Source organism: Macroventuria anomochaeta, assembly GCF_010093625.1.
Source record: "Macroventuria anomochaeta strain CBS 525.71 unplaced genomic scaffold BU25scaffold_7, whole genome shotgun sequence".
NCBI lineage: Eukaryota > Fungi > Ascomycota > Dothideomycetes > Pleosporales > Didymellaceae > Macroventuria > Macroventuria anomochaeta.
The window spans coordinates 116,084-141,370 of NW_022985368.1; the positions used below are offsets into that span (position 1 = coordinate 116,084).

General features: G+C 53.9%; 9 protein-coding genes across 9 annotated transcripts; 6 read left to right on the plus strand and 3 right to left on the minus strand.

The window, feature by feature from the left end:
• Positions 1-509: 509 nt before the first annotated feature.
• On the plus strand, positions 510-2,154 carry BU25DRAFT_419272 (cell wall assembly and cell proliferation coordinating protein; the record flags this gene model as incomplete). The annotated part of the gene is made up of 2 exons (XM_033707923.1): positions 510-520; positions 582-2,154. 2 exons carry the CDS (start codon positions 510-512, stop codon positions 2,152-2,154), a joined length of 1,584 nt encoding a protein of 527 aa, XP_033564444.1.
• A 4,159-nt stretch (positions 2,155-6,313) lies between these two features.
• On the minus strand, positions 6,314-8,693 carry BU25DRAFT_408226 (ATP-binding cassette transporter-like protein). Its single transcript, XM_033705761.1, has 6 exons — positions 8,329-8,693; positions 8,252-8,279; positions 7,987-8,199; positions 7,675-7,933; positions 7,481-7,624; positions 6,314-7,433 (listed from the first exon to the last, which is right to left on the minus strand). The coding sequence occupies exons 1-6, from the start codon at positions 8,507-8,509 to the stop codon at positions 6,360-6,362; spliced, it is 1,899 nt and encodes a 632-aa protein (XP_033564445.1). The 5' UTR covers positions 8,510-8,693; the 3' UTR covers positions 6,314-6,359.
• Positions 8,694-9,379: 686 nt separating this feature from the next.
• BU25DRAFT_255008 (uncharacterized protein) lies at positions 9,380-9,851 on the plus strand. Its single transcript, XM_033701656.1, has one exon. The coding sequence runs from the start codon at positions 9,490-9,492 to the stop codon at positions 9,787-9,789; it is 300 nt and encodes a 99-aa protein (XP_033564446.1). The 5' UTR covers positions 9,380-9,489; the 3' UTR covers positions 9,790-9,851.
• On the minus strand, positions 9,742-13,868 carry BU25DRAFT_438120 (uncharacterized protein). Its single transcript, XM_033709045.1, has 5 exons — positions 12,314-13,868; positions 11,831-12,268; positions 11,221-11,781; positions 10,601-11,172; positions 9,742-10,553 (listed from the first exon to the last, which is right to left on the minus strand). Exons 1-5 carry the CDS (start codon positions 13,598-13,600, stop codon positions 9,914-9,916), a joined length of 3,498 nt encoding a protein of 1,165 aa, XP_033564447.1. The 5' UTR covers positions 13,601-13,868; the 3' UTR covers positions 9,742-9,913.
• A 240-nt stretch (positions 13,869-14,108) lies between these two features.
• Positions 14,109-18,071, plus strand: BU25DRAFT_446523 (protein prenylyltransferase). The gene is made up of 2 exons (XM_033709490.1): positions 14,109-16,618; positions 16,668-18,071. The coding sequence occupies exons 1-2, from the start codon at positions 14,162-14,164 to the stop codon at positions 17,766-17,768; spliced, it is 3,558 nt and encodes a 1,185-aa protein (XP_033564448.1). The 5' UTR covers positions 14,109-14,161; the 3' UTR covers positions 17,769-18,071.
• A 148-nt stretch (positions 18,072-18,219) lies between these two features.
• On the plus strand, positions 18,220-19,657 carry BU25DRAFT_255090 (PIG-P-domain-containing protein). Its single transcript, XM_033701657.1, has one exon. The coding sequence runs from the start codon at positions 18,298-18,300 to the stop codon at positions 19,420-19,422; it is 1,125 nt and encodes a 374-aa protein (XP_033564449.1). The 5' UTR covers positions 18,220-18,297; the 3' UTR covers positions 19,423-19,657.
• BU25DRAFT_255091 (phosphoglycerate mutase-like protein) lies at positions 19,658-21,463 on the plus strand. The gene is made up of 2 exons (XM_033701658.1): positions 19,658-20,501; positions 20,557-21,463. Exons 1-2 carry the CDS (start codon positions 19,892-19,894, stop codon positions 21,363-21,365), a joined length of 1,419 nt encoding a protein of 472 aa, XP_033564450.1. The 5' UTR covers positions 19,658-19,891; the 3' UTR covers positions 21,366-21,463.
• A 966-nt stretch (positions 21,464-22,429) lies between these two features.
• Positions 22,430-23,213, plus strand: BU25DRAFT_484227 (uncharacterized protein; the record flags this gene model as incomplete). Its single annotated transcript, XM_033711193.1, has 2 exons — positions 22,430-22,557; positions 22,682-23,213. The coding sequence occupies 2 exons, from the start codon at positions 22,430-22,432 to the stop codon at positions 23,082-23,084; spliced, it is 531 nt and encodes a 176-aa protein (XP_033564451.1). The 3' UTR covers positions 23,085-23,213.
• A 911-nt stretch (positions 23,214-24,124) lies between these two features.
• BU25DRAFT_408233 (uncharacterized protein) lies at positions 24,125-25,076 on the minus strand. The gene has a single exon (XM_033705762.1). It carries the CDS (start codon positions 25,059-25,061, stop codon positions 24,609-24,611), a length of 453 nt encoding a protein of 150 aa, XP_033564452.1. The 5' UTR covers positions 25,062-25,076; the 3' UTR covers positions 24,125-24,608.
• Between the last annotated feature and the right edge of the window lie 211 nt (positions 25,077-25,287).

Below are 25,287 nucleotides of genomic sequence, written 5' to 3' on the forward strand. Positions count from 1 at the left end.
GCAATAACAGTGGACATGGGGTTGTACTGGTGATTTGCCTATTAATAACCGGTATTGGTGGCCGGGAATGGAAGCAAGTACTTGGAAGTCCGCATGCCCAGCAGGCGGGGGTTGATAGCAACGTCCCGTGAGCTGCACCTAAGGTATCCCCGAAACAATATTAACCAAGCAACAACAAGATATCATCACAATCCCACGCCCACCACGAGACCTCACTTGCACTGCAGAACAGTTGTTGACCTACTAAACACGGAGGATTGTGGCATCCGTGGTCAAGCATATCAAAGCGGGTCCACAGCCTTGGCGCCCCTAACTCCTAGTCCTGGGCTCATACCTTCTCCTGCAATTCGGCCTTGGAAACCACCCAGTTGTCTACTACGCCGATCAACTCAACTTCATTTTGCACCTCCTTTCACACACAACGCTCTCTGGAGGATCTCTTATTCGCAGCACCACAGCGCAGAGCGCACCCGGACTTTTTCTCGCGCTCCCTTTCTCCCGTTGACACCATGGCACAATCGTAAGACATGCACCTGCGCAGGAGCGTTGTTTCTGGCGCCCCTAATACTGACTACGGACAGGGTCGGCTCCTTCTTTCAGTCGTTCTGGCACACAATGACCTCGAACGACCGCCATGCTTCGCACGACTCCCCGTACCGGACAGGGCGCCACATCCCTATCCCACAGAGCCGTCACAGCGCCCTCACATCGATTGCTACCAGCGGCGTTGACTCTCGAGTCGACCTGTCTTCCCCATACGCACACGACGACATTGCGACCAGCAATGGCTTCATTGGCTCGCCCAAGGGCCCCATGTCGCCGAGCTCGCCCTACTCTCCTGGAATGCGCGGGTCGCTGAGCCGCCAAGCAACGGTCGACGCAGACACGTTCGACAAGGGTCCCAACGGCGAGATCCAGATGCAGAACTTCAACGAGGGCCTGCCTCCACCACCGCCTGTCTCACACTCTTGGAAGCGCATTGACCGCTGGGTGGAGGACCACTACGAGGAGCTCTTTGACAACATCTGCGAGGGCGCTACAGCAAACGATGTCAACGAGCTGGAGCACGAGCTTGATGCTACACTCCCCATGGACATTCGCGAGTCGCTCCAAGTTCACGATGGTCAGGAACGCGGTGGTCTCCCTACTGGTGTTCTGTTCGGCCTGATGTTGCTCGACTGCGAGGAGATTGTCATGGAGTGGAAGAACTGGCGCAAGGTCGCTGAAGAGTACCTCACCACTAAGCCTGACTACCGATCCCCCCAGATTCCCGTTAAGGCCTTTGCTGGCTCTTCCACAGCACCTCCGATTGCGCAACCTCAGGCGACCGGCAACCCTCTTTGGCGACAAGACCTGCAAGCTCGTCAGGACTCGCAACCGCCGAACGCCATCCAGAAGGCCTACGCTCACCCTGCCTGGATTCCTCTGGCTCGCGACTGGGGAGGCAACTACCTCGCTACTGATTTGGCGCCTGGTCCTACTGGAACTTGGGGTCAGATCATCATCTTTGGCCGAGACTACGACTGCAAGTTTGTTGTTGCACGCTCATGGGCTGCACTCCTTGCCATGATCGCCGACGACATGGCCTCGAATGACGTTCACATCGACGAGGACAGCGGTGAGCTCAAGCTCCTTGCCTTCAGGAAACAGAACGTCGAGCCGCCATATCTCGAGATCCTGCGCTGGCGGTGCGACCAGAAGCACGGCCGAAGGCCAGTGAACAAGCGCCGACCGAACAGCGGCCTGCGCATCAACCCCAACGCTCCGGGAGGTGTTGTCCCCAGCTCGACCGCCAGCAGTCCCTACCACAGCCCAGTCATTGGACCTCAAGACCGTGGTCGCAGCCCTCACCGCCTATCGACGAAGCAGAAGGGTGTCAGCCCACGAGGCAAGCTATCCAGCCCTCTCGCGAGAGTCGCTGAGGAGCACGCCCAGCCCATCCGCGTACACACCGATCTCGATGCGAAGACCAATACTGCAGCGGACAAGCTGATCTCGATCGACACCCCGAGGCCGAGCGACGACTTTCCCGTTCGCGCCAGCTTGAGCAGTGACAAGGAGAACAAGAAGGAGACCCAGGAGGAGAAGACAAAGCCTGTCTCGCTCAAGAGCCCAATCGCAGAAACCGAAGACCTCAAGACGGTTGAGATATAGTGACATCATGTCACCGCATACGCAGCGACTTTCCTCTTGCTTGCTTGTACAAGCACCACTGGATACCATCGGCAGCTTTCAGGCGCATCTAACTATCCATGGAGTAAAAGTGTCGGGCACCATAGCAGCCATATTTTCAACATCTCGATACGACGGTCGGCGTAATTTTACTGTACATGTGTCTTGCAAAGGACGCCTCATTCCGAATCCTACCTCGCGAGACGGCAGTATCATGAACCCCTTTCCTTCTTAGACAACGCAAGGCAATACGCAGCAACTTCCACCTCGTTCTCACAACCCTATCTGCAACCTCTTGTACAACAGCTACCCCTTTTACTTCTCGGCTGCCGCCCACGCAACAGCAGTGGCAGAATCGTTCCTTTCCCTACATCCCATCTAAGCATTAGCATCGGCGTGGCGCAGCATGGCTTAGTCGTTGACGGTTTGGAGCTACGGCTTTGTTTGGCGGAGTTCTTCTTTTCTGGGCGCTGCGCGGGCTTTGATAGCAAGTGTGGTGTCAATCTGTGGATATGGGTAATGTGAGGAAAGGAGGGGTGGAGAGGGGTGTGGCTGTATGACTTTGGTGAGATGCGCTTGCGCGCACACGTAGGATGAATTAAACCTGTTCGAATGAAGCTGCGGGGCACTTGACACATGAGACGTGCGCTCAGGTTGTTGTGGTAGGCGCGATGTGGACAAGGCCAAATGTGACTGCCGCAGCTGCAGTTGCTACTTAAACTGGCAAGTCGTTGTGTGTATACCTTCAGGGCTACTTTCTCCCTCCCTCCTTCTCCAACCTTACTTTTAACACCTCATTCCCAAGGTAACGTCACTGCAGTGCTCGCTATTTGCATCCGCATGCACATCACTGATGCGATGGCATCGTCTAACCTTGCTTTCCCAGTTGCCTCTGCGCAATCGATTCGCAATGAGGGGCTGAGTGCACAGAACGATACTTCACAGCCTCTAGGACTACTCTCTATGCTCCCATGATGCAGCGGCTGAGCCAACCTTGGTCCACCAATACACACTCAAAATCCGCCTATTCGCCTAGCTTCGTCTTTCATCCTCGTTCTTCGACAGCTGTCCCTGCATCTTCTTTCCATGCACAGCGCCTAGCATGAATACCACCAGGATCGTCGGCTGGGCTCCTGAACCGCAAACTCGTGGGACTATCGGCCTTGTCTGGAGCTGCCTTGCGACCATCTTCCTTTGTACATGGAATGCTGTACACCCTAACCTTCTGGCGAAAGACGACAGTGCGTGGCGTACATTGTGGCGCCGTGTGCAATATCTCCTTCGTGCTCTGGTAGCTCCTGAAGGAATTTGTTACCTGGCCTTAATAGAATTCGAGCAGGCGCGAGCAGTGCAGGCTAAGGTGAGTCATCTAGAGTTCTAGGAAACGAGGGAACTGATAGCTTCGAAGTCACCGGGCTGGTCACTCGCGCAATGCATTCACCTTCTCATGGGTTTGGTGAGAAGTGTATGGGTGCGGCTTTCTTCGATTTCATGCCTTTTATCGGAGGCGGGTATCGTTTTGTGGGTTTCTGCATAATGTACCGGGGATTGGGGATTTTGGGTTTGATGGGTGGAGATTACCGGGTGCCAAGGAGGGTCGGTGGGTTAAGGAAGGAGTGGGATCGGTTTGTTGATGAGGCTGGGGCCAATCCGTCTCTGTGCGTGGAGGAACCTGCAATGACGGTTGTTGATTGAGGGACGAGAGTAGCGGCGATGAAAGTAGCTCTGGATATAATAACTTGTAGAAGTTGCTGACTCCCCTCTGTATAGACCACATGCTAGATGTCAGAGGAGGAGAGGGGTACGGAGAAGGTCTGGAGAGAGACATGAGGGTATATATGTGGATTTACCTTGAGCGAGATCTTAAACTACACATTCAATACTACTCACAGCCTGCACAGATGCTCATCCACGTTATACTGGCCATCATCTCCGTTATTGTTGCTAACCTTCCTGCTGTCTTCCTCTTACTACTGCACCCTTAAGTCCTTACACTAGACTTAAACCTGTAGTAGAGGCAGTATACCACGCTGTACCTTTTCAAAGATCAGGGGATCAGGAAGTTGTGCAAGTCACCAATATAACTATCTGAATCTAAGAGAACCACATTTTGATTGTGTCGGGGGTCCGTAGAACAGGTGGTTATGAAGTGTAGTACGTGTATGCGATTGAATAGAGAATGCAAGAGGAGCTATTGATGAATACAGGCAAGACGGATGGCGTTGTCTAGCGGAAGGCCTTCTTTATAAGAGACAGCTTACCGGGCGACACTAGAAGCAGGAGAACGGAGCAGCAATCCTGGATCACCGTCATTCGCCTCCACCTTATTCTTAGCTTCATCTACCAGGTGAACACTCATGAACTCGCAGGCACTTCGCCCCTGTATAGATAATCCTTCCTCCATCAACGCCAGACCGTACTTACGACCGACAAAAGCGACACTCTACCCGAGCTTTGTCAGCAGCTGTTCGGCGACGCCAATGCCGCTCTTCAGAACGTGGAAAGCGGTTTCGACGCAGCTTGACCTCACAGTCCGTATCTAGCGCGGAGGAATTCCTGGAGCTGACCCAAGCTCGACTGGATTTTCCGTAGACATTTGATAGGATCTCGCTGCGGAATATCGACAGGTTTGAGAGCAGTGCGGAAAGACACTAGGTTACACGAGAAAACGTTTGTGTATACCTCCAAGTCGATGTTATATCTTGTCACCTCCAGGACTCACCATTAACCAGATTGACTTGGTTGCAAATATGAGAGGAGAGACTCGTTGTTTACTATGTGATATGCTGCCATCAACATCACTAAAGTCCTTCCCTGTGGTTCGAATAGCCCCCGCCGCCGAACAAAACCACCAATACTTCAAATTTGACGTCACCTGTTGAACAGGAAGAGCAACCTTTGCTGCTCTCGATAGAGGACCAGTGGGTGTTGCGCAACACGCAGCGCTTTCTGTGGCTGCCTTTCGAGTATCGAGCATACGAGACGGTAGTGAGCAAAAACTTGGTCTGTATTGGGTGTCCATCTGGGCGCGTGGGTCTGCTCAGGGTGCGATAGAGCTGTGCGCAGGGTCATTGCGGTCGTTTGCAGTAGCATGCTCACGAACGTGTCATAGTTCTAGAGGAACACAACATGCAAGAAGCGAACACAGATCACGTGAATGGTTGTTGCGATGATACATGCATGAAGTTCAAGTTACATATAAGTTAGTATCTTTTGGGGTTACCAAGTTAGGCGGATTACACTTTGCAGTGGTGAACAGCTACCAACGCTTCTTGCGTATACACAATCTGTTGCAGTAGATGCGACATCGGTGAGTTGCAAAAGATACTGACCCCCCGATTTTCTGAGTAACAATCAGTCCCTACACAACACTGTTGTCCTTAGGGCTGATATTAGTATTAATGTGATAGGAGAGAGCAGGCAGTGTGTAGTGGTGACAGCAAGATGGTAGAGGTGGTAGCAATGATGCTATGTATGATGAAAGGCTTGGCGAGATTAGAGGCTGTGAGTGGTGGTGAAAGTATGGGTCAGGGTCTAGCACCCACATACATACCCCTCCAGTGCCCCCGGTCATCTCTTACTCCCGAAAGCCCCACCTAGTGTGTGCCTAGTGTATGTAGTAACCTGGAAAAAAGGCGGGTCAGGATCTTTTGCAAGTCATAATCAATGAAGGTGTAACCACGCAGGGCAGTAAGTCAGGGTAAAACCGCGCAAAGCCGTGAAATCAGTATGTTCTGTTGTTGTTGTTGTTCTGCCTTTCACCCCGGCCTTCAGCAGGGTCTGTTTACATGAAGTATCTATTGTGCAGCCAAGGGCAGAAAGTGCTTGTTGGAACGGGCAAGAGCACTGCACCAACACATGTGGCACACATGACCTCCTTACTCCATAAACCGTCACACAATCTGCGCTTCGTCCGATTGCCAACCTTGACATTTCAGATGCTGTGTGGGGATTAAGCACGTTGCTGCAGGTAGTTCTGCAGCGCTCTTGCCTGCCAAGCAACGACGTTTTTGGGACTGCAGTTGAGTCGCATGCCTAGGTGCTGGCCGAACGCTTCTACGCCGGTGTCGGTGCGCAAAGGCCATGCGTAGCTATTGTTGATGTGTGGTGGAAGCAAGAAGCGTTCAAAGTTGAAGTATTGGTGGTTTTGTTCGAACCACAGGGATGGAGTTTAACATCTACCCTGCCTAGTGCTTCCTCACCCACAACACAACCCACCCCAACACTCTATACACAAACACAATAACAACCATATACCCAACATACCTCCCCACGTCCCCCGTCCCATACCCATAGCTCTCCAACACAGCTCTGCCCTCCACCAAACACTGATCCTGCAGCCGACTCGGATACATACAAAAACACCCTCCGTCCTCCAACTTCTCACAGCTGTAATTCCTGCTGCCAAACTCATTCACCATCATGCCCCTAAAGACGTACGCCTGGTAGTCAATATAATGAAACACGTAGCGCCAAAACACATTGAGGGCCTCCGGCTGTACCATGAAGCCGCCTACGCACATCCACAGCCCGTTCGCGAAGGCAGTTGCCGCGAGCGCGACGACGAAGATCGGGATCAAGCTGCTGAGCAGAACGACGAGGGATTCAGCGGCCAGCAGGTCGAGGAAGAGCCACATGACCCATGTCCAGAAACTGCTCGCTGTCGGGGCAAAGTTACCAAGCCAGTACGCGACCACGCTGAACAGGACAGCAATCAGGAACAGATATGGCACGCCAACCACGAAATTCGCTACCATAAACGCCGTTGGCCCGTAGAGGCCATTCGCGCGCTCTTTGCGGAATAGAGCGAGGTCCTCGAGGTAGGAGGGGATGTACGCGACGGCCATGAAGCTCATGAATGCGCCGCCGAAGAAGATGGCGTTGGTGAAGGACTGGATGTTGGATTGCGTGGGCGAGAGACGCAGCCATACGGTGCCCATCATGATGGCCAAGCCGAGGTACATGCCGATTCGGATGCCGTAGGCGACGATGTCGCGGTAGGACTTGATGAAGGAGCGGTGGACTAGGGTTAGAGGGAGCGTGAGGGGGTTTGCCGTTGTGTGAGTGGTTGACAAAGTCGCTGTAGAGTCGTGGGAGATGGACTTGGCTTGGATCTGGTGGGCAATGAGTGCGGCGTTCGGTGAGCCTGACCATGATGTGTGGAGATGCTCCAGCTGTTGAGATGATTTGGTGGACGAGCGTGTGAAGTCAGTGTTGACGAGTTGGATCACGTATTCGGCGGGGTTCATGTACAGTGGCATCTATTGAAGTCAATACTGCCTTGTGAAAGTTCGTGATGGTGGCCTACGTTGTATCCCAGGCCAGCAAAGTAATCCTTGATACCTGGCACTGGGCCATTGTACGCAACCTTACCCTTCGATAACAGCAGAAACTTGTCGAAGAGCTCGAAGGTAGTGGTGGACGGTTGGTGGATTGAAGCAACGACCAGAAACTGTATTATGTCAGACAAAGAACACCACATACCACATTCCAACTACCCACCTTATGCTTCTTAGCAAGCTCCTTCACAAAGCTTATAACCTCCCAGCTAGCGGCTGAGTCCAGTCCACTAGTCGGCTCATCCAAAAAGAGTATCCTCGGACTTGTCATGAGCTGCGCAGCAACACTGACTCTCCTCTTCTGGCCACCAGAGACACCCTTCCGGATCGGTGTTCCGATGATGGTGTCTGCTTGGTCATAAAGGCCGAAGGATGAGAGGAGGCCCTCGATGCGGGCTTTGCGTTCTGCTTTGCTGAGAGAGCTACGAACGGTTAAATATACTCGAGTATGAGAGTTGAATACTGAAGTGTGTACCTAGGTAGTGCGAGCTGTGCCGCGAAGTGCAACGTCTCACGGACTGTGAGTGAGCCAACAAGCGCATCTTCCTGCTCGACATATGAGCTGAGTTTCCGGAACGATGCTAGCGATGTCGGTGCACCATTGATGGCCAGTGTTTGCTGAATGGTCGCACCCGCTGTTGCAGCTCGATGTGCAAGCACATTGAGCAAGGTAGTCTTTCCAGATCCACTGGTCGAGTCAGTCATCACGAAGTAACGATGCGGCGTAGTTCCATGCATACCTCGGTCCCATCAGGGCCAGCATCTCGCCTGGCGCAGCGTTAGTGGTATCTTGTGAACGAGAATAAAGGTTACATACCGGCTTCGACAATGCCATTAACGCCCGATAAAATCTCGAGTGGCTGCTTTGTCTTCCGATCTTTGACAGTGACAGTGACATTCTCCCAACTGAAGCTGTGGACCGTTGTGTTTGTGAGGTGGGCATAATCCATAGCAGCACCCTTCTCCACGTCTTCGATGGAAGGGTTCGATGTCGACATGTTGACCAACACTCCTCGTTATTGAAGACTTCGCACCACAGACGTAAGAGTAGATGCTCGAGGTCAAAGGTCAGTCTGCGAACAAAGAGCAGAGGACAAAGCAACAAAGATAGGAATGTCAAAGAGATACCTGAAACAAGTGCAACCACACCCTCGCACTTCCTTTTATTATCCGCTGTCTGGCGTGCGAGCTGAGTCGTTCTGTAAGACCCAATCCGTCATCGGCGACATGTCAAGTGTAAGCGGGCAGCTCGGGGGCTAAGAGTCACTGCTCGCCGTCTCCGTCTTCCCCACGGGCGGCAGCTGGAGCATCAGCATTGCGGCCACGAAACTGCAAGGCCGTTGGGGGCTTGCGAGTGGTCTTACTCAGTGCTGCAGGTGATGCTTAGCTTAGGCGCGGTGTGCTGGTGGTCGCCTCGACTTGCTCAAGCAAAGCACGGGTCCGGAGGTCAATTTGAGCTGCTCCCTGCATCCTCTTCGAGACAGCCAAAGCAGTACTCGAGCAGTGAGAACCTCCAAACTCGATGGAAGAGGCGTGGGGCCTAACTCGGTGAAAATGCAATCATGGGCTCATGAACCTTGTTAAATCGGGGACGTCTGGGTGGCACAGGCGGCACGCGTTGTGCAACGTCGGCGACTGCTCGTAAGGCTGCACACCACCTTACATTCGAAGCTATATTAGGTCGATTCTGCAGATAAACTGTGCCGCATCGGAAATGCACCCCAGATAGATTGTTCGGCAATCTCATCAGTCTCGAAGGGTTATGGTGGCTTCGAAGCCTGAATGAGCGTGCTTTGTGCCCTGCAATTCGTGAAGAAAACAACAACTCGTCCCCTGGGAGATATGATGAGTATCGCAAACAAACTTCGATATCGGTGAGTGGTTATGCTTAAATGTCAGCCACTCCGGGGACCGTCAGCCCACCTTCTTCTTCCCTTGGCAGGTGTGGACGGTCGTATCCGCAACGCCACGTTGTGTAATGTCGCCGACTCGGCGCAAGGCTGCTTATACAAATGGCCCCCGAACTCCCAGGAGCCCCCATATAGCGAGCAGAGCGCCGTGTCCGGATGATCGCCCCTCGATCTCTCATTCGCTGACCTGGACATGCAATTCACTACACCGGCGATGTTGCGGCTCGTCGGTGCTCAGGCTCGGGTGGTCGCATAAGGGTCGCAGAGGTTCATCAAGTTCGATCGGAGCTTTTTCGTCCTCTGTATCAAAGACCGTCGTACATTTCCCGGCTGCGGCTTTGCTCGGTGCGACGCGCGTGCAATATTAGCAAGGATGACCTTGGGTGGGTGAAGAACCAACCATCTAATTGCAATAGCCATGGTATACTACGTACGCATGCCGACAATACACATCCCACATCAAACAACATGCTCAACATTTACCACAGCAATCTAATACATAAACTCACTAATCTCCAACAACTGCGCATCCTGCTCCCTCTGCGCCTGCACCACCGCCTCCCGCCTTTCATCCCCCAACCTCTCCTTATACGTCAACTCCAACAACCTCTTCACCTTCTCCAGGGTAAACATCTCCTTGGCCAACCCTTGCAGGCCAAAGCCCCTACCATGCTCCTTGGCCCTCGCAACGATCGCCTCCGGGCCCGCAGTGAACAAGTCGAAGAACAGGGCGACGTTAGGTAACGTAGCGCCCTCCTCGATATTCTTGAGGTTTTGCTGCAACACGAGCATATTCAACTGCATCAGCGCGCAGCCGTTAGCGTTCATGTTATCGAGCTTGGACGTGCAGAGCGAGAAGAGGTAGATGTCCATTAGCGCTGCGAGACCGGATGTGATGAGTGCGTAGGAGGAGGCGGGGATGTAGGTGCTGACTTCGGTGTCGAAGGCGACGAGGTGCGCGTTAAGGGTCAGGATGGCGGGGTCCGGGTCGCCGAGCAGCGAGTCGATGGTTATTGCGGGCCGCACGGATGTGTTAAGGGCGAAGAGGATAGTGGTGCGGATTGAGAGGTGCAGAGTGCGGAGGACGCAGGTGCTGAGGGCTTGGTAGGTGGACACTACGCTGTCGAACTCGCTGGGCAGGGTCAGTACATGTAAACGTTCTTGGTGGAGAGGACTTACGCAGCGGTCTCCTGGTTCAGTGGGAGGTATACAGGTGCACCTTCAGACCTAGGCTCTGAGGATGAGAGCAGTGTCCATCGTCTGTTGTGGCGTTGGCTGCCAGGCTCGACACGCGTTGAGTCCGTTGCTCGATTACTGATGTGCCTTAATCGTGCAATCTTGGTAGACAGCCACTTCATGCTAGTGTACAGGAGGCACAGGCTTGTGAGAGTCTTCTTGTCCTGTATGATATCGCCTTGGTCCAGTGGCTCTTTTTCGATTGTCGGTAAGAGTAGACTTGTCTCCTGCTCGATAAGCGTGTTGAAATTTATGGCATCCCTTGGATCTGTTTGGAAGATCTGGTTGACCAGGTCCTCCATCTCTGCAGACTCAGCCCATGCAGCAGGTGCCCTCAGCTTACGGCCAGCCGCCGTAGGACTTCCTCGGCTGACAAGGGTCTGGTACCAACTTGTACACTTCCGTGCGTAGGTTTCCATCTGGCGAACGATGAGTTGCGAGAAGGCCTGATCGTGCGGCAGGTTATCCAGCATCTTGCAAAAGGCGGAGATAAGGGTAAGGAAATTCGCAGTTCCCTGCAAAGTCAGTAAAATTTCTAACAGCAGAATTGCCGGATGACGTACCTTGAAGATGGGCTTCTTCGAATACTTCGTCCAGTGCGGATCCTCTTGATAGGAATCGACCTCAACGTATGCTTGCGCGCATAGTTCTACCAAAGTCTCATCCAGCTGAGGATGGAAGACGTTCACCAGGAAGTCGTCAAGGAAGGACGTAAGTGTGCTCATGACAATGTCTGAGCCTGTGGGCACGACCTCCTTCAGCCTGTTCAAGAAGTCGAGCGAAGGAGGCAGCAGGATACCCATGTTGAAGACACTTGGCTCCACCAAAAGCTTGTGACCAGTTGCATTGCCTTCGATGTTGTTGTTCGTGTTTGTGCTTGTGTTTTCGGTTCTCTTGGAGTCAGACACAAGTCCGGGGACTGATGTTTTCAAGATAAACTCCAGGTCATCTCGCTCTTGTGCAACATCGGTTGACTTGGTGTCCATGTCCGAGAGCTTGAACATCCGCTTGTTTCTGTCGCGAGGGGCCCGCGAGAAGGCGCTGCCGATCGGAGTCTGCTTCTGGCCAGTTCTGTAGGATGTCTCTCCATCTGTGGCAAGGTAGTCATGAAGCAGCGAACGCATCTAGACCATTGTTAGCATATGTGTTAGAGCAACATGTCGACAAGCTTACCTCGCTCTGGTACAGCTTCCACAACTCTTTGAATCCTCGAGTCAACGTCGCACTGGTGGTAGTATCGCGAATGCCTTCTCTCCGGATGATACCAGCAACGACATCATGGACAACTCTGTGGCTCTCAGCGATCGCTTCAAATCGTGCATACAAAGTCCAAAGCAAGTCGTTGAGGAGCGTCGTTCGTATGTCGTCGCTCTCAATGTCTGTCTTCGATTTGCTGCCCTTCCTCGATGCGTAGGCGCGCAGGGTGCTGGGATGTCGCAGTGCGATCTCGTTGTGCGACTTCTCCACGACTTTGAAAAGCTCAACGGGTAGTCTTTGCTCGATTGTGTCGACTGCGAGCTCCAGACGGTTCATCTTGTTGAGTGATTCTACCACCAACCTGATGTACTGAAAGGTTTCTGTTTCTGGATTGTGTGTGGAATCGTCCGTCATCTGTAGACATTAGTCAGGTCCAAGGAATCGATCGAGCTTACACACCGGATCGGCGGTATCTAAGCCGTCCAAGAAGTAGTACAGCAGACGACCTCGAACGTCTGTTTGAGCCCTCTCAGAAACGTCACCCTTGAACTGGTTCTGCGCGTACTCTTTCCATCTATCCTCGCAGTATGGTGACTTGAGATAGAGGTGGCCGTGAAGCTCTTCAATCAAGATGTCAGTCAGAGACACCTCTTGGTTGCTGAGATATGTGCGCAGATCGTTCAAGGCGCCAATGTTCTCCATTTCTGACTTGCGAATCATGCGCAAGGCGTCCTGTAGAATGTCTACTGCTGTCAAGAAACGCTTCTCGGAGATTCGAGCCTCGAGTTTCTCCGGAACAAGCTGCAGTTGCTCGATAGTGTTCAGCATCTGAATCATCTCGTCATAGTTCTGAGACGCTGTCGCAAACTCGCGAAGTTCAGGCTTGGCAGTCGAAAGCTGCGACTTGGCAGAAGTCAGAGAAGTCTTCAGGTTCCTCACCCGGTGCTGTGAGCTCTGCAGACTCGTCTGAATCTGATGGAAGGTACCAATGGAACTGTTGAAACCCTGGTGGTGCTCGTTGACGATCGCCTTGAGGGCCTGCTGAAGCTCTTGATGTGACTGTCGAAATTGGTCGTACTGGTCTGCCAGACCGAGGGAGCTTGAGTCCATGAGCTTCAGCGCAACCTCGATTGGCACGCACTGGTCTCCAGTCATGAAGTCCCAATTGGTCTGAATGTACTTGATGACCTCTTCGATGCGCTGGCTGCCTGGACCGTAGTTTCGCTGTTCACCCAGTCTATTGCGATTTCTGTCTGCAGCATTACCATACCGTCCTCCACTGCGTGGTCGTGCAGGCATGCGCTCGATGCTGGTGGGGCGTGTGACCTGGGGTGCGTCCTGGGTGCGCTCTTGGATGCGCTCCTGACTGCGCGGTTGGAAACTGCCATAGCCTCCCGGCCGCCGCTCTCTCCCAATTTCACCGCTTGGTCGCGGCGCATAGTTATCTTCGGCGGGGCTCATGCCTCCATAACCGCCTGGTCGGCGCTGTCGGTCGGTGCTCGGTCGTGATGGTGATCGGGACTCGTCGTCTCCCCCACCCATGCCACCATAACCACCAGGTCTCGTCCTGGATTCTCCGCTAGGCCTTCCTGCATAGTCGTCGTTCGATGCACCATAGCTCGCGTAGCCCCCATTGCCGCTGTAGCCTCCGTTGCCGTTGTAGGTCCCATTGCCGTCATAGCTCCCATTGCCGTTGGTGTAGGCTCCATTAGCTCCCGCCCGCAAGTAGCCAGGGTCGCGCGACATGGTGGCTCAGATGGCGCCGTGTTATGTGTGTCGTATGCGCGGTCGTAGCGGTATCATTGTGTTTGCGCAGTTCGACTATCAACTGGCGCGCGTGTCCATTGCGGAGAGTTCGGGGGAGCTCGAGGAGACGGCACGGATCACTTGTTGCAGCCAGCTGGCGATGAGCACGCCAAGCCTCGGTGGGTGAAGGGAGATCTGGAGTAGACGGCGCGCACGACAACGAAACTGCAAATCCCAGTCTCGGTCCTCTAACGCCAACTGCACCTGCCTGAGCGGTTGTGTCGCAACTCCCCCGTCGACCTTCTCTGCACAACGTCTCGCCAAGAGACACCCCGGTCTCCGCCCTCCGCAAGTTTCTCCGAGTCGCGTTGCAGCTCTCCCATCTCGCGATTCCTTGTGCAGCCATCACCCACGGCAGCGAACGACGCCGCGCCGTCCCTCCATCGCTCTTACCCTGCTATGCTGCGCTGATCACATCACCGCCCCCCCCTCCCCCCTCCCCCCCCTCGTCCGCTCCCCTTATAATTCGATAGCGCCCGACCGCGTCACGGTGCGCTCGCCATGTCGGCCGTCTACGCAAATGGCGCGAACGGCGTGAACGGGGCAGACAAGATGTTCCCCCCGCCGCGATACTCGGACGTGCCCAGCGCCATCACCGTCTCGGTCGCCGAGGCCGGAGACACAATCGATGTCGAGATCGCGCTCGACGAGGACATCCAGGACGACCCCACGGAGCTGTGCACGCTGCTCGAGACTGAGAACAGCCTGAAGTCAACATGGGTGCAGGTCGCCGTCGCCTACGCAAAGCACAAGAAGCTGCATGTCGCCATCGACGTGCTGAGCCAGGCCGTCAATGCCTTCGGTCGGGCACGCGCTGAGGACCGGCTGAGTATCCTCAACGGCCTCTGCTGGCTGTATCTGCTCAAGTGCCGCGAAGCACCGCGTCTGAAGCAGGACTCGCCATCTGGCCCCGATGTCAAGACCAAGGACTTCTACATGCAGGCAGCCACCAGCGTTCTCAACGACGCATCGCGAATCAGCCCCTCGTACCCTCCGCTCTTCCTCGCTCGCGGTGTCCTCTACCTCCTCCGTGCATCCCTCCAGGCGCCTGCCACCGCTGCTGGGCCCAGTGCTGTAAGCTCGGAGCGTATGGACACGCTCAAGCAAGCCGCAAAGTGCTTCGAAGATGCGCTACGGGCATCAGGTGGAAAGAACCTCATGGCGAAGATGGGCAAGGCGCGTGTCAGCTACTCGATGGGCAAATACGCAGAGGCTCTGAAGATGTACCAGAGCATCATGGAGAGCTCGCCCGACCTGATCGACCCCGACCCACGCATCGGTATCGGCTGCTGCTTCTGGCAGCTTGGCTTCAAGGACGATGCTGCGAGCGCCTGGGAACGGTCGCTCGAACTCAATCCAAGCTCGAGGATCGCGACTGTCCTGCTCGGTGTCTACAACTTCCATCTCACCGCCCAGCTTCCTCCTTCGGATCCCACCTTCGGCAGGCTTGTCAAGAAGGCGCTGAACGAATACGTCATGCCTGCGATGAAGATGGACAACCAGTTTCCCTTGACTTGCGCGACTCTTGGAAGTTGGTTCATCGTCAGGAAAGACTTCAACAAGGTCGAGGCACTCTCGAGGCGCGCTATCGAGTTGACCGACGTAAACGCGATCGCCAGTGACGGGTGGTACCAACTCGCCAGGAAGGAGCATCATCAGGAGAACTCGGCAAAGGCTGCAGAGTTCTACGCCAAGTCTGACGGCGCTCGTGGAGGAGATGAGCGCGGCTACATTCCAGCCAAGTTTGGTCTGGCTCAGATGAATGTCTTGATGAACAACTTCGACGGCGCAAAGTTCCGACTCGAGAAGATTCTCCAACAGCAGCCGACACTGGAGGCACAGACCCTGCTTGGCACACTGTATGCGGAGGACGTTTTCAGCGCTCAAGCCAACAAGTCTACCGATGACAAGTCTGCCGAGCTGAGAAAAGCACTACGCTACCTCGAAGACGTCCAGAAGGCGTGGAGAGACCCCAAGAGGAAAGCGGTCCCAGACCAGTCTGTACTATTGAACCTCGCCAGGCTCTACGAAGCCGACCACCCTGATAGGAGTCTGAAGTGCCTCGAGGAGGTTGAGCAGATGGAGCTGGATGCCATCCCAGAGGAGGACTACCCTGAGGGCGTTGAGGATGAGATGGAGCTCAAGGCCGCACTCCGCGAGCTTCTTCCACCCCAGCTGCTCAACAACATGGCCTGCTTCCACTACCAGGCGGAGCGATTCGTGCGAGCCAGAGAATCGTTCCAGGCGGCTCTCAACGCATGCGTGAAGGCGGCGTCTCGCGATGAGACAATTGACACCGACGCGCTTGTCACATCGATTAGCTACAACCTCGGTCGTACTTACGAGTCTGAAGGCATGCTAGACGAGGCGAAGGGTGTATACGAAGGTCTACTGAAGCGACACAACGACTACATCGACGCTCGCATCCGACTCACGTACATTTCGCTGCGCCAGAGCCCCGGAGATGCAGGCCCCAAGGCGCTCAAGCAACTTTTCAAGGAGAACGAGGAGAACGTAGAGGTACGAGCTCTGTTTGCCTGGTACAAGAACAAGTCGAAACCAAAGACCCTCAACTTCGGTGAGGACGAGGAGCAGCGGATACACAAGCACACCTTGCAAAGGTTCGACAAACACGACCAGTACTCACTCATGGGTATGGGCAATATCCACCTCAGCATCGCTCGTGAATTACCCAGAGGCTCCGAACAGGAGAAGGAGAAGCGCCGGAAGGCGTACGAGCGAGCGGTCGAGTTCTTTGACAAGGTGCTTCAGCTGGATCCCAAGAATGCCTACGCAGCCCAGGGTATTGCGATTGCTCTGGTCGAAGATAAGAAGGACTTTGCTGGTGCTCTGCAGATCTTCAGCAAAGTCAAAGAGACGCTCAGGGACTACAGTGTATACGTGAATTTGGGCCACACCTATGCCGAGATCAAACAGTACGCTCGCGCTATCGAGAATGTAAGTCGACCGCATCTATACACGCTAACCCTGTTCTGACGACGTGTAGTACGAAGCAGCGCTTTCAAAGGATAGGCAAAATGACCCCAAGATTCTCGCTTACCTCGGACGTACCTGGTACATGCGGGCGAAGCACGAGCACAGTGTCTCAGCCTACAGAACTGCCCTGGATTACGCAAAGCAAGCAGTCAAAATCGTACCTTCCGATCTCGGCTCTCAATTCAACGTGGCGTTCCTCCAGTTCCAGATTGCGCAAGACATAATTCGTCTGCCAACACCCCAGAAAACCCTCGAGGAAATCAACGAAGCTACAGAAGGCCTACAGGCTGCCGTTGCAACGCTTGACAATATCGCCAAGGCCGAGAACCCACCATTTCCTCGAAACGATCTCACATCCCGTGCCAACATGGGTCGCAACACCATGGCGAACCAGCTCGAACGAGAACGCACAAAACAGACTGCCCACGAGAACGAAAACGCCAGCAAACTCGAGCAGGCCCGTAAACTGCGTGAGGCAGAGATGCAACGTCGTGAAGAGGAGAAGCGCAAGGTCGAAGAGGCGGCTCTCGAGAAGAAGCGCAAGATCTTGGAAGAGCAGGAACGTATTGCCGCGCGAGATCGCGAGTTGATGGAGATGCGTGGTCTGGACGAAGAGAGACGTCGGGATGAGGATGAAGACAGGGAGGCGCGCAAAGCCGAGCGCAAGGCGCGTGGTCCCAAGGGCAGCGGTAAGAGGAAGAAGAAGGTTGCGCACGACGACTCAGCCACGGATGACGGACTCTCTGATGACGACGACGAACCGCGATCCCGACGTCGCAGGACGAGTGCTTCTGGGACCGAAGGCCTTAGCGACGAAGAGCGACCACGCGAGAAGAAGAAGAGGAAGCTTCAGCGCAAGAGCGAACCGGCTGGCAAGTACAAGTCGGCCGAGTTCATCGACGATGACAGCGACGACGCTGAAGCTCCTGCGGATGATGTGCATACGGCTACCACTCCCGCTGGAGATGACAGTGCCGATGAGGGCGTTGCTGCCACGTCAAGACCACGCAAGGGCCGCAATGTCGTCGATGATGAAGATGAGGACGAGGACGAGGGCATCTCAGCGCCAAAGGCGAACGGCGACGTGGCCATGTCCGACGACGATGAGTAGGCCTCATCTTGGAAGCTTGCGGATCGCAAGCCAACATCACGCATGCGGCATGATTCGCTTTCGGAGACATCCGTGAGTTGCGGCAAGGCCTTGAAGGGGTAATGTGGGTTTGAGGCGTGCTTTGAAGGACCGCTGATGGGCCTGAAATATCTGGCTGGTATTCGCACTTTGTATCTTGTATTGCTTGCATTAGCTATGGCGTTTCCGGGGAACTTGAAGAGGTCAACTTGCATACCAGAAAAGGACAGGCTATATCCACTATCATTGCGAGTTGAGCTGTAAATTACACCAATGAAGACGTACCATAATTTGCTCTTTTCTTTTCAGCCGGTTTCCATCTTTCTTGCTGTCCCCTCCTCATCTCCACGCTTCCGGGGTAAGCCTCAGCGCCAAGTCGGCATAAGATTTGAAAACCATACTTTTCATCTGTGATGCCTTGTGGTGCCGCGGCCCGTCGGTAGCGCGAACGCATGTTTGGTACCAAGCAAAGCACGCAATACGTGCATGCGCCTCCATCGCAACGACGACCATGACCTCCTCAAATAAAGGGCAGGCCCCTCCAGGGTTCCAGTCCAAGTCTACGCCGAATCTGCCGACACTCAAATCGCTCGGCGATGCCCGCAAGGGGACTGCACATCAACATTCACGCTCAGCCGTCTCCCCTCCGCGTATCACGAGCCCGCGATCCCCGCTCTCCAATGGTCCAGCGTCAGTGGAAGACGATGAGGAGGAGGAGGAGGAGGAGGAGGAGGAGGAGGACCCGTTCGCGCTAGAGGAGTCGGAGGGGTCAGAGTCAGGGGAAGAGGAGGCACAAGAGGAGGTGGATAGTCCGCCCGCGTCTCGACCACTGTACACCTCACGCTCATACACGCACCTTCCACGACAACCTGCGACAGCCCTGTATCCTCCCTTCTACAACCGACCGCCTGTTCCGCTGCCGCCCTCGCCATCATTGACTTCTCTTCTCCGTCCTGCGTTCAGTGCTGCGACCTCAAGACCTACAACGCCAGACTCATCAGATGTCGAGCTGCCATATGGAAACACCAATGGCACCAGCACACCAACGTCGAGTACCACGAACCTTGCGCACATCACCAATTCAGCACGCAATGCACCCACTGTACCTCGTGCCTCGCCCAAGGTGCCCACGTACGAATACTATGGCTTCGCAGTGTACCTGGGCAGCTCTGCAGCTTTCTTGATGTACATCCTGTGGGCATACGTCCCGGCTCCTTTGCTGCATCAGATGGGTATTTGGTGGTACCCAGACCGCTGGTGGGCACTCGCAGTACCGTGCTGGCTCGTTGGGCTGGTCATATACATCTACGTCGCACTGGCCAGCTACAACACGCGCTACCTTACACTGCCGCTCAATAGCTGCGAGAATCTGGTGGATGAAACCGCTCAGGTTGCTGTCGTGGACCGCAAGACAGGGCAGATAGCACGCAACCCAGTCTTTGGCATGGGCAGCGCAGAGAACAGGGAAGAAGACCCATCCAGCAGATCAGTCAGTCGCAGTAATTCCTTCTCAGCATACCAATTCGGCGCTGACGAAGACGTTGATTGGAACAGCTTCTGGAACGTGGGCACGGACGCGGTTATGGATGTGCCCATTGGCGGTGTCTGCGAAATCCTGTACGGAAGTGGCCGCTGACTGCGCAGATAACTACATGCACCGTCATGGTTACTACCATTCTTATCGAATCCGTCTGGATTGTTGCCGGCAGTTTATGCCGTCCACTCACAGCACGCCCTGCAATCCCAGCCTGGAAAAAGCTTGTCGCTTCTTGTGGGCACTCTAACCCCCACCTTAGTAGCCCCTCCCGGCTTTCGGACATACCTTGCAACCCCACCCGCAAACATCCAATCCAAAAAGCTCAAAGGACTTACGGCAGCGGGGCTTTGTCCTGCTACAGACAAGCTAGGTGAAGCTCAATGCACCTCCTCGGCAGAGCTTGAGTGATATCTCGTGGTCTATCGCAGTAGCTCGCGGTATAAGATGGTAGGGAATGCAGCTTTCGCATAATTCTTATCCCGCTGCTCTCCGTTGAAGTTTGACTTTTGCTCGAGTCAATTGGTGTCCTTGGTTGTTTGATACCCTCGTTGCTGCTCATCTGCACATCATGAAGTCTGTTGTTGCTTTCTCCACTCTTTCCTTGCTTGCTGGTGCGGAGGCTGCCGAGACTGTGCTCGGAGCCTACATCTTCCACCGCCATGGTGACCGCACACCCAAGGCTCTTGCTCCCACCAACCTGACTACCCTTGGTTACGAGGAGGTCTACCGCTCTGGCCAGTACTACAACTCTCGCTACATCACCGGCGACAACAGGATCAAGGGCATCAACAAGGAGATTGTCAAGTTGTCCCAGCTCTCTGTCAGCTCTCCTGTCGACAATGTTCTCCAGAGCTCTGCTATGGGTTTCCTCCAGGGTCTTTACCCTCCTGTTCAGACTGTCCAGACTCTCAGCAACGGTTCTGACGTTTCTGCGCCTCTGAGCGGCTACCAGCTTATTCCCGTCAACACCATCGCGACTGGTGCTGGCTCTGAGGACTCTGGCTGGCTCCAGGATGCTTCAAGCTGCGCGAACGCGAAGACTAGCTCCAACAACTACTTCGAGAGCGCCGAGTACCAGAACACACTCAAGGCCACCAACGACTTCTACAGCTCGCTTGTTCCCGTTGTTAATGCGACCTTGACTGCTGATCAGGTCTCGTTCAAGAACGCCTATGTTGGTAAGTCGAACCTAGAACTAAGAAGGGAATGATCATATACTAATCTCCTCGATAGTCTACGACCTCATCAACGTCGCCGAGATCCACAACTCCTCCATCCCCTCCTCCGACCTCCTCACCAACTCAACCCTCCACCAACTCCTCACCCTAGCCAACACCCACGAATACGGCCTTGCCTACAACGCCTCCGACGACATGCGCGCCATCGCCGGCATGCAGCTCGCGGGTGAGATCCTCTCGTACATGAACAGCACCATCACCTCCAAGGGCGCCAAGAAGCTCGGTATCCAATTCGGCGCCTACGCAACCGCGCTCTCGTTCTTCGGGCTTGTCGACCTGCCCAAGACCTCCTCAGACTTCACTGGCGTCATCGACTACGCGTCCTCGCTCGTCTTCGAGCTCGTCACCGACGCTGATGTGTCCTCCGGCTTCCCTGCTACATCTGACCTGAGCGTCCGCTTCCTCTTCCACAACGGCACCGCGTCCAACGCGTCCCAGCCCACCGCGTACCCCTTGTTCGGCGGCTCGAGCGAAACCGTGTCTTGGAATGATTTCCAGACTAATCTGAACAAGTTCGCGGTTAGCAATAGTGAGCAGTGGTGTACGAAGTGCGGGAACTCGACGGGCACTTGTGCGGCGTATGCTAGTAATGGTGGGGCTGCGAGCACTCAGCAGAAGAGCAGCCACGGTATTTCGCCTGCTATTGGTGGTGTTATTGGTGCTATGGTCACTCTGGCCGTTGTTCTTGGTTCGCTCGCTGCTTTCATGCTCCTTGGTGGGTTCAGGCTGGTGAGTAAGAAGCACCTTGCTGGTGCTGGGGATGCTGCGGCTGCGAATGGCGAGAAGGTTGTGGCTAAGGCTTAGATGTGTACACGAGAATGATTTCTGCTACGGTGCGCGGAGAGCTGGTATAGCCGTGTGTAGTTATGATGACGATGTAATGAATTACGATCGTTATACTCGCACTATGTGTCTCTTCCTCGTTAGCCCAAGTATCACCTCTTTTTTGGACGGTGGTTGAACAGCAGCGCCTTGGCAATCAAGGAACTTGGACCCTGAGTACTCATAGTGCTTCATTTCCTCCATTGCTCAGTGCACGGACGGAGGACCTCAACGGCACGGCGTCTGGTAAAGTTGCAGGGGCACAAGTGTTGGGGGCGTGCAAGCCCCGGCGCTAGCGACAACCGCATTCCACACTTTCACACCTACTAACTCTGAGGCAGAAGGCAAACAGGCATTCAGGCAACCCTACAGAGGGGCTGCTTCGACTACGTACTATCGGTAGATGAAATTCCACCGAGAACGACTGTTGCCGTGTGGCTGATGTACTGCCACTTCACGGATGTTGTTGATGCTTACTCCGCACAACCTCATACTCTTCCCTGCAAGCCCAAGCCCCATAACACTCCAATCATTTCAGATTCTGCTCACACTCTTGAGCTCATCCTCTTGAGCTTATCTTCAGTAGGCAGTTACTCAGTGGGAGGTCATGCCGACGACAGACTTAGGCACTCCGTTGCTTGGCTACGTCTGGCAACCATCGTTCTGACCACGCGTTCTTGACATTGCTTTCCTGCTCAAGCCTTCTTTCAAAGCAGTTTAAATTGCTGTGACCATACGTGCGTGGCTTCACTCGTTCAGCTTTTTTTGGGCAACAAACCGGCGATGGACATCTTTCAGCTTCAGCTTCAGCCTCAGCCTTGTCCGGCCGACAGTATCGCTAGTATGCTGCCCAACACCCACTCACCTCGTTTCACTTTCGCTCTCGCTCTCTCTCGAACCGCCCGTCTGAGGTCTTCGAGAAACCGAAAGAAGCACAAAGTATCCCACTATCACTGCAACTGTCTCGCAACTCCACCATCGTTATACCCGGTAGCATCCGTTCTCGGCGGCAGATAAATCAGCCTTGTCAACATTGAGGACTAGCCATGCCTTTTAGGGTCTCCGTGGCCGACATCGTTCTCATCGCGGAAACAGCATTCCTCGTGCATTTGTCCATGTTATTCTTATTCCGTGCAACTTTGTCCTTACAACTACGACTGACAAGCCTAACCTGGTAAGCAGCCCCATCACATTGCATATGCTTTGAGCTGTGAAAGCTGCAGTCTGTCAGTACTCGCCCTCAGTAAAGCCTTATCCAGGATTGCGGAGGAATATCGGCCAGGCAATTGACAGCCTAGCATGCTATCGCATCCCGTGATTGACAACCGAGCAGTGGAGAAAGAAGAGAGATTTCAACAAACAAGTCAGGATCTCGAAGACATCGATATACATCCCGAGACGATTTCATTGAACAAACCGTATGTCGATGACTGGTTATATAAGGTGATCGAGAATGGTGGCTTCGCCGAAGGGTCATCGGATCCTCTTTCCAAGCTCAGGAAGACCTTGACTAAGAGGACGTCCACCTCAGATGTTGACTACGTGCCAATGAATGAGAACACTAGCACCGATACTCAACACACTAGCGTGATTGATCAAGATACGATAAAATCTGATCACAAAGCTGACACACATAATGAAAGTCCTCCCGAGACTGGTTATAATAGCACTACCAATGCTCATGGAGCTATCAAGAACTAGCATGCGCAAGACATTGCTTCAGCATCTGCTACCACTGTGCATTTGCCACAGGAAGAGGAGAATGTGAATGAGAACGATGATCTCTACGCAGACCCAGATTACATTACTACACGCCTAGAGGATAGCATGACTGTCATGGAGATGAACCACTCCTCAAGAGGTCTGGAAAGTTCACGTTCTCCTGCAGCTAGTACAGCTTCGAGCACTGGCAAACCTGAGAGTTAGCACCCTTACGATCGACCAGATTCTTAGTATATGCAGGAAAAACTTTATCCGCTATTATACTATGAGCTTACGCCACACCCTTCTTCCGCAAGCATAATACGTCAAGTTATACGAGCCTTTCATCAGGCGGACTACAGGGACAAAGGCTTCCTTACACGTCGAGTTGTGTTGCAACACCTTACAGCTGCCCTTGTGGATAGTCCAATGAACCTCGACTTGGAAAACCTGGAGGGCGTTGTGCTTGCCTTCGACGCCAACCATGATGGTCAATTTGACGATGATGAAGTCTTGGGTCTTACTCAGGAGCTGATCAGGCGCACGGCACAAGCAAGAACCATCGCAATCGAGACGGAGTTTGCGAGCATCATTGCCAAAGCCAAAATACAAGCCAACAAGAGACCTGCTAAAGACTCAAAGTTCTTTCTGCCATAGGGCTTTTCAAGATTACCAGATACCGGTCAGCACTATGTCGATGATTTTCTCAATGTGTCCGTGGAGGTGCTACCAAAGGTTTTGGATTATACGGCCTTCAGTATCACGGCATGGGAGGCAAACACATGTGCCGACAAGGTCAGCAACTTTGAGGAAAACTGGTTCGGCATCGTTCCGCCAATGGACCAGAAAAGCTACCTGAAGCCGCTGCACAAGGTTCAACAAGTTGCAAGCGCGTTTGTTCTACTCGAGAAGCGTATACATTCTCATGTTCCGGGCACAATCATGGTGACAGTTTCGGCAAGTTCTAGACACGGTAGCAGAAGAACCGCTTAGATTGGCGGTCCGATAGAGTAGCCAGAGAATCTGCTATAGAAATCAGCTCACCTCGTCCACATCACCGTTGCTGTCGTGTACATGGACGCTAAGAAGCCCTGGCCACAAGGGTCAATCAAATACGAGTTTCCGCCTCGATGCCTAAGCCGTTGGGATTTCAGGACGAGAACGGGTTCTGATGTACAGGGAATGCCTACATAGAACTAGTTGGTCCACCGTGCGATGTCAGGGTCTGGTTCACCATGAATAGGGAGGCAGCACTTGACAAGGAACTGAAGTCGCTCAGTGTCGCCGACTGGCGGACTCTATTTAGCGACTCTGAGGCGCACGAGTCGGCTAGTAAGTCGCTCACATCGGTACAACGAGGGCCAGCTCCCAACTACGCTCCTTGAACAAACATATAGGGCTTGCGGTGTGGGGAGGTACGTGGGATGTGCGGTTCTTATTGGCTTTGTGTGCACATCCAAAGCGTTTCAGAGTAGATTTGCCTTTATTCAAGAAGCACTAAAAGGCTTAGAGAACCTCAAGTGGCTAGCACAGGTACACTCCGCTCTCATCCCCTCCGTCCTGCCCAACTTTGTGTTCTTGAAGAGAAGTCTTGATCCTCTTCGCTAGTGCCGCACCGAAACCCTCTTTATCATCCATCGGCGGCATCTCTCCAAATCTGCTCTTGTCGACACGTATCCAAACCACATCGCCAGCCTTACTTGCTGCGTCACGCAAGGATTCGACCGTCGCATCGTCAAATGCACCGCCGAGGGCTACAGCGACGGGTGGGTTCTGGCCTGACAGCAGCTTGGGGATCTCTTTTATGCCCGCGTCGGGGGAGAGAACGATCTTGACGACTATAGATGAGTCAGCAATATGGAAGGTAAGAAGACGGGTTGCCCGTAGTGTACCGTCATATTCTGGCTGCAGGTCTTGCTTGACTTTGTTTGCGATTTCTGGGCTACGGCCACAGACAACGATGGGTATTGGCGGCATAATGGTTCTGGGCTGATTTGATTGAAGGTTTGTCGAAACACATCGAGGACTCGATGCTGACTTATAATCATCCGCACACGTGTACGGCTTCAGCGACTTGCTGCGGGGTTCCGGAGATCCACTGTAAACCTTCTACATGATGTATACATCTGAGGCTGGGCGCTGCGAGATGCTCAACAGTTGACACACCTCTGTCTGCCAACTGCCAGACCCTAGAGAGCATGTC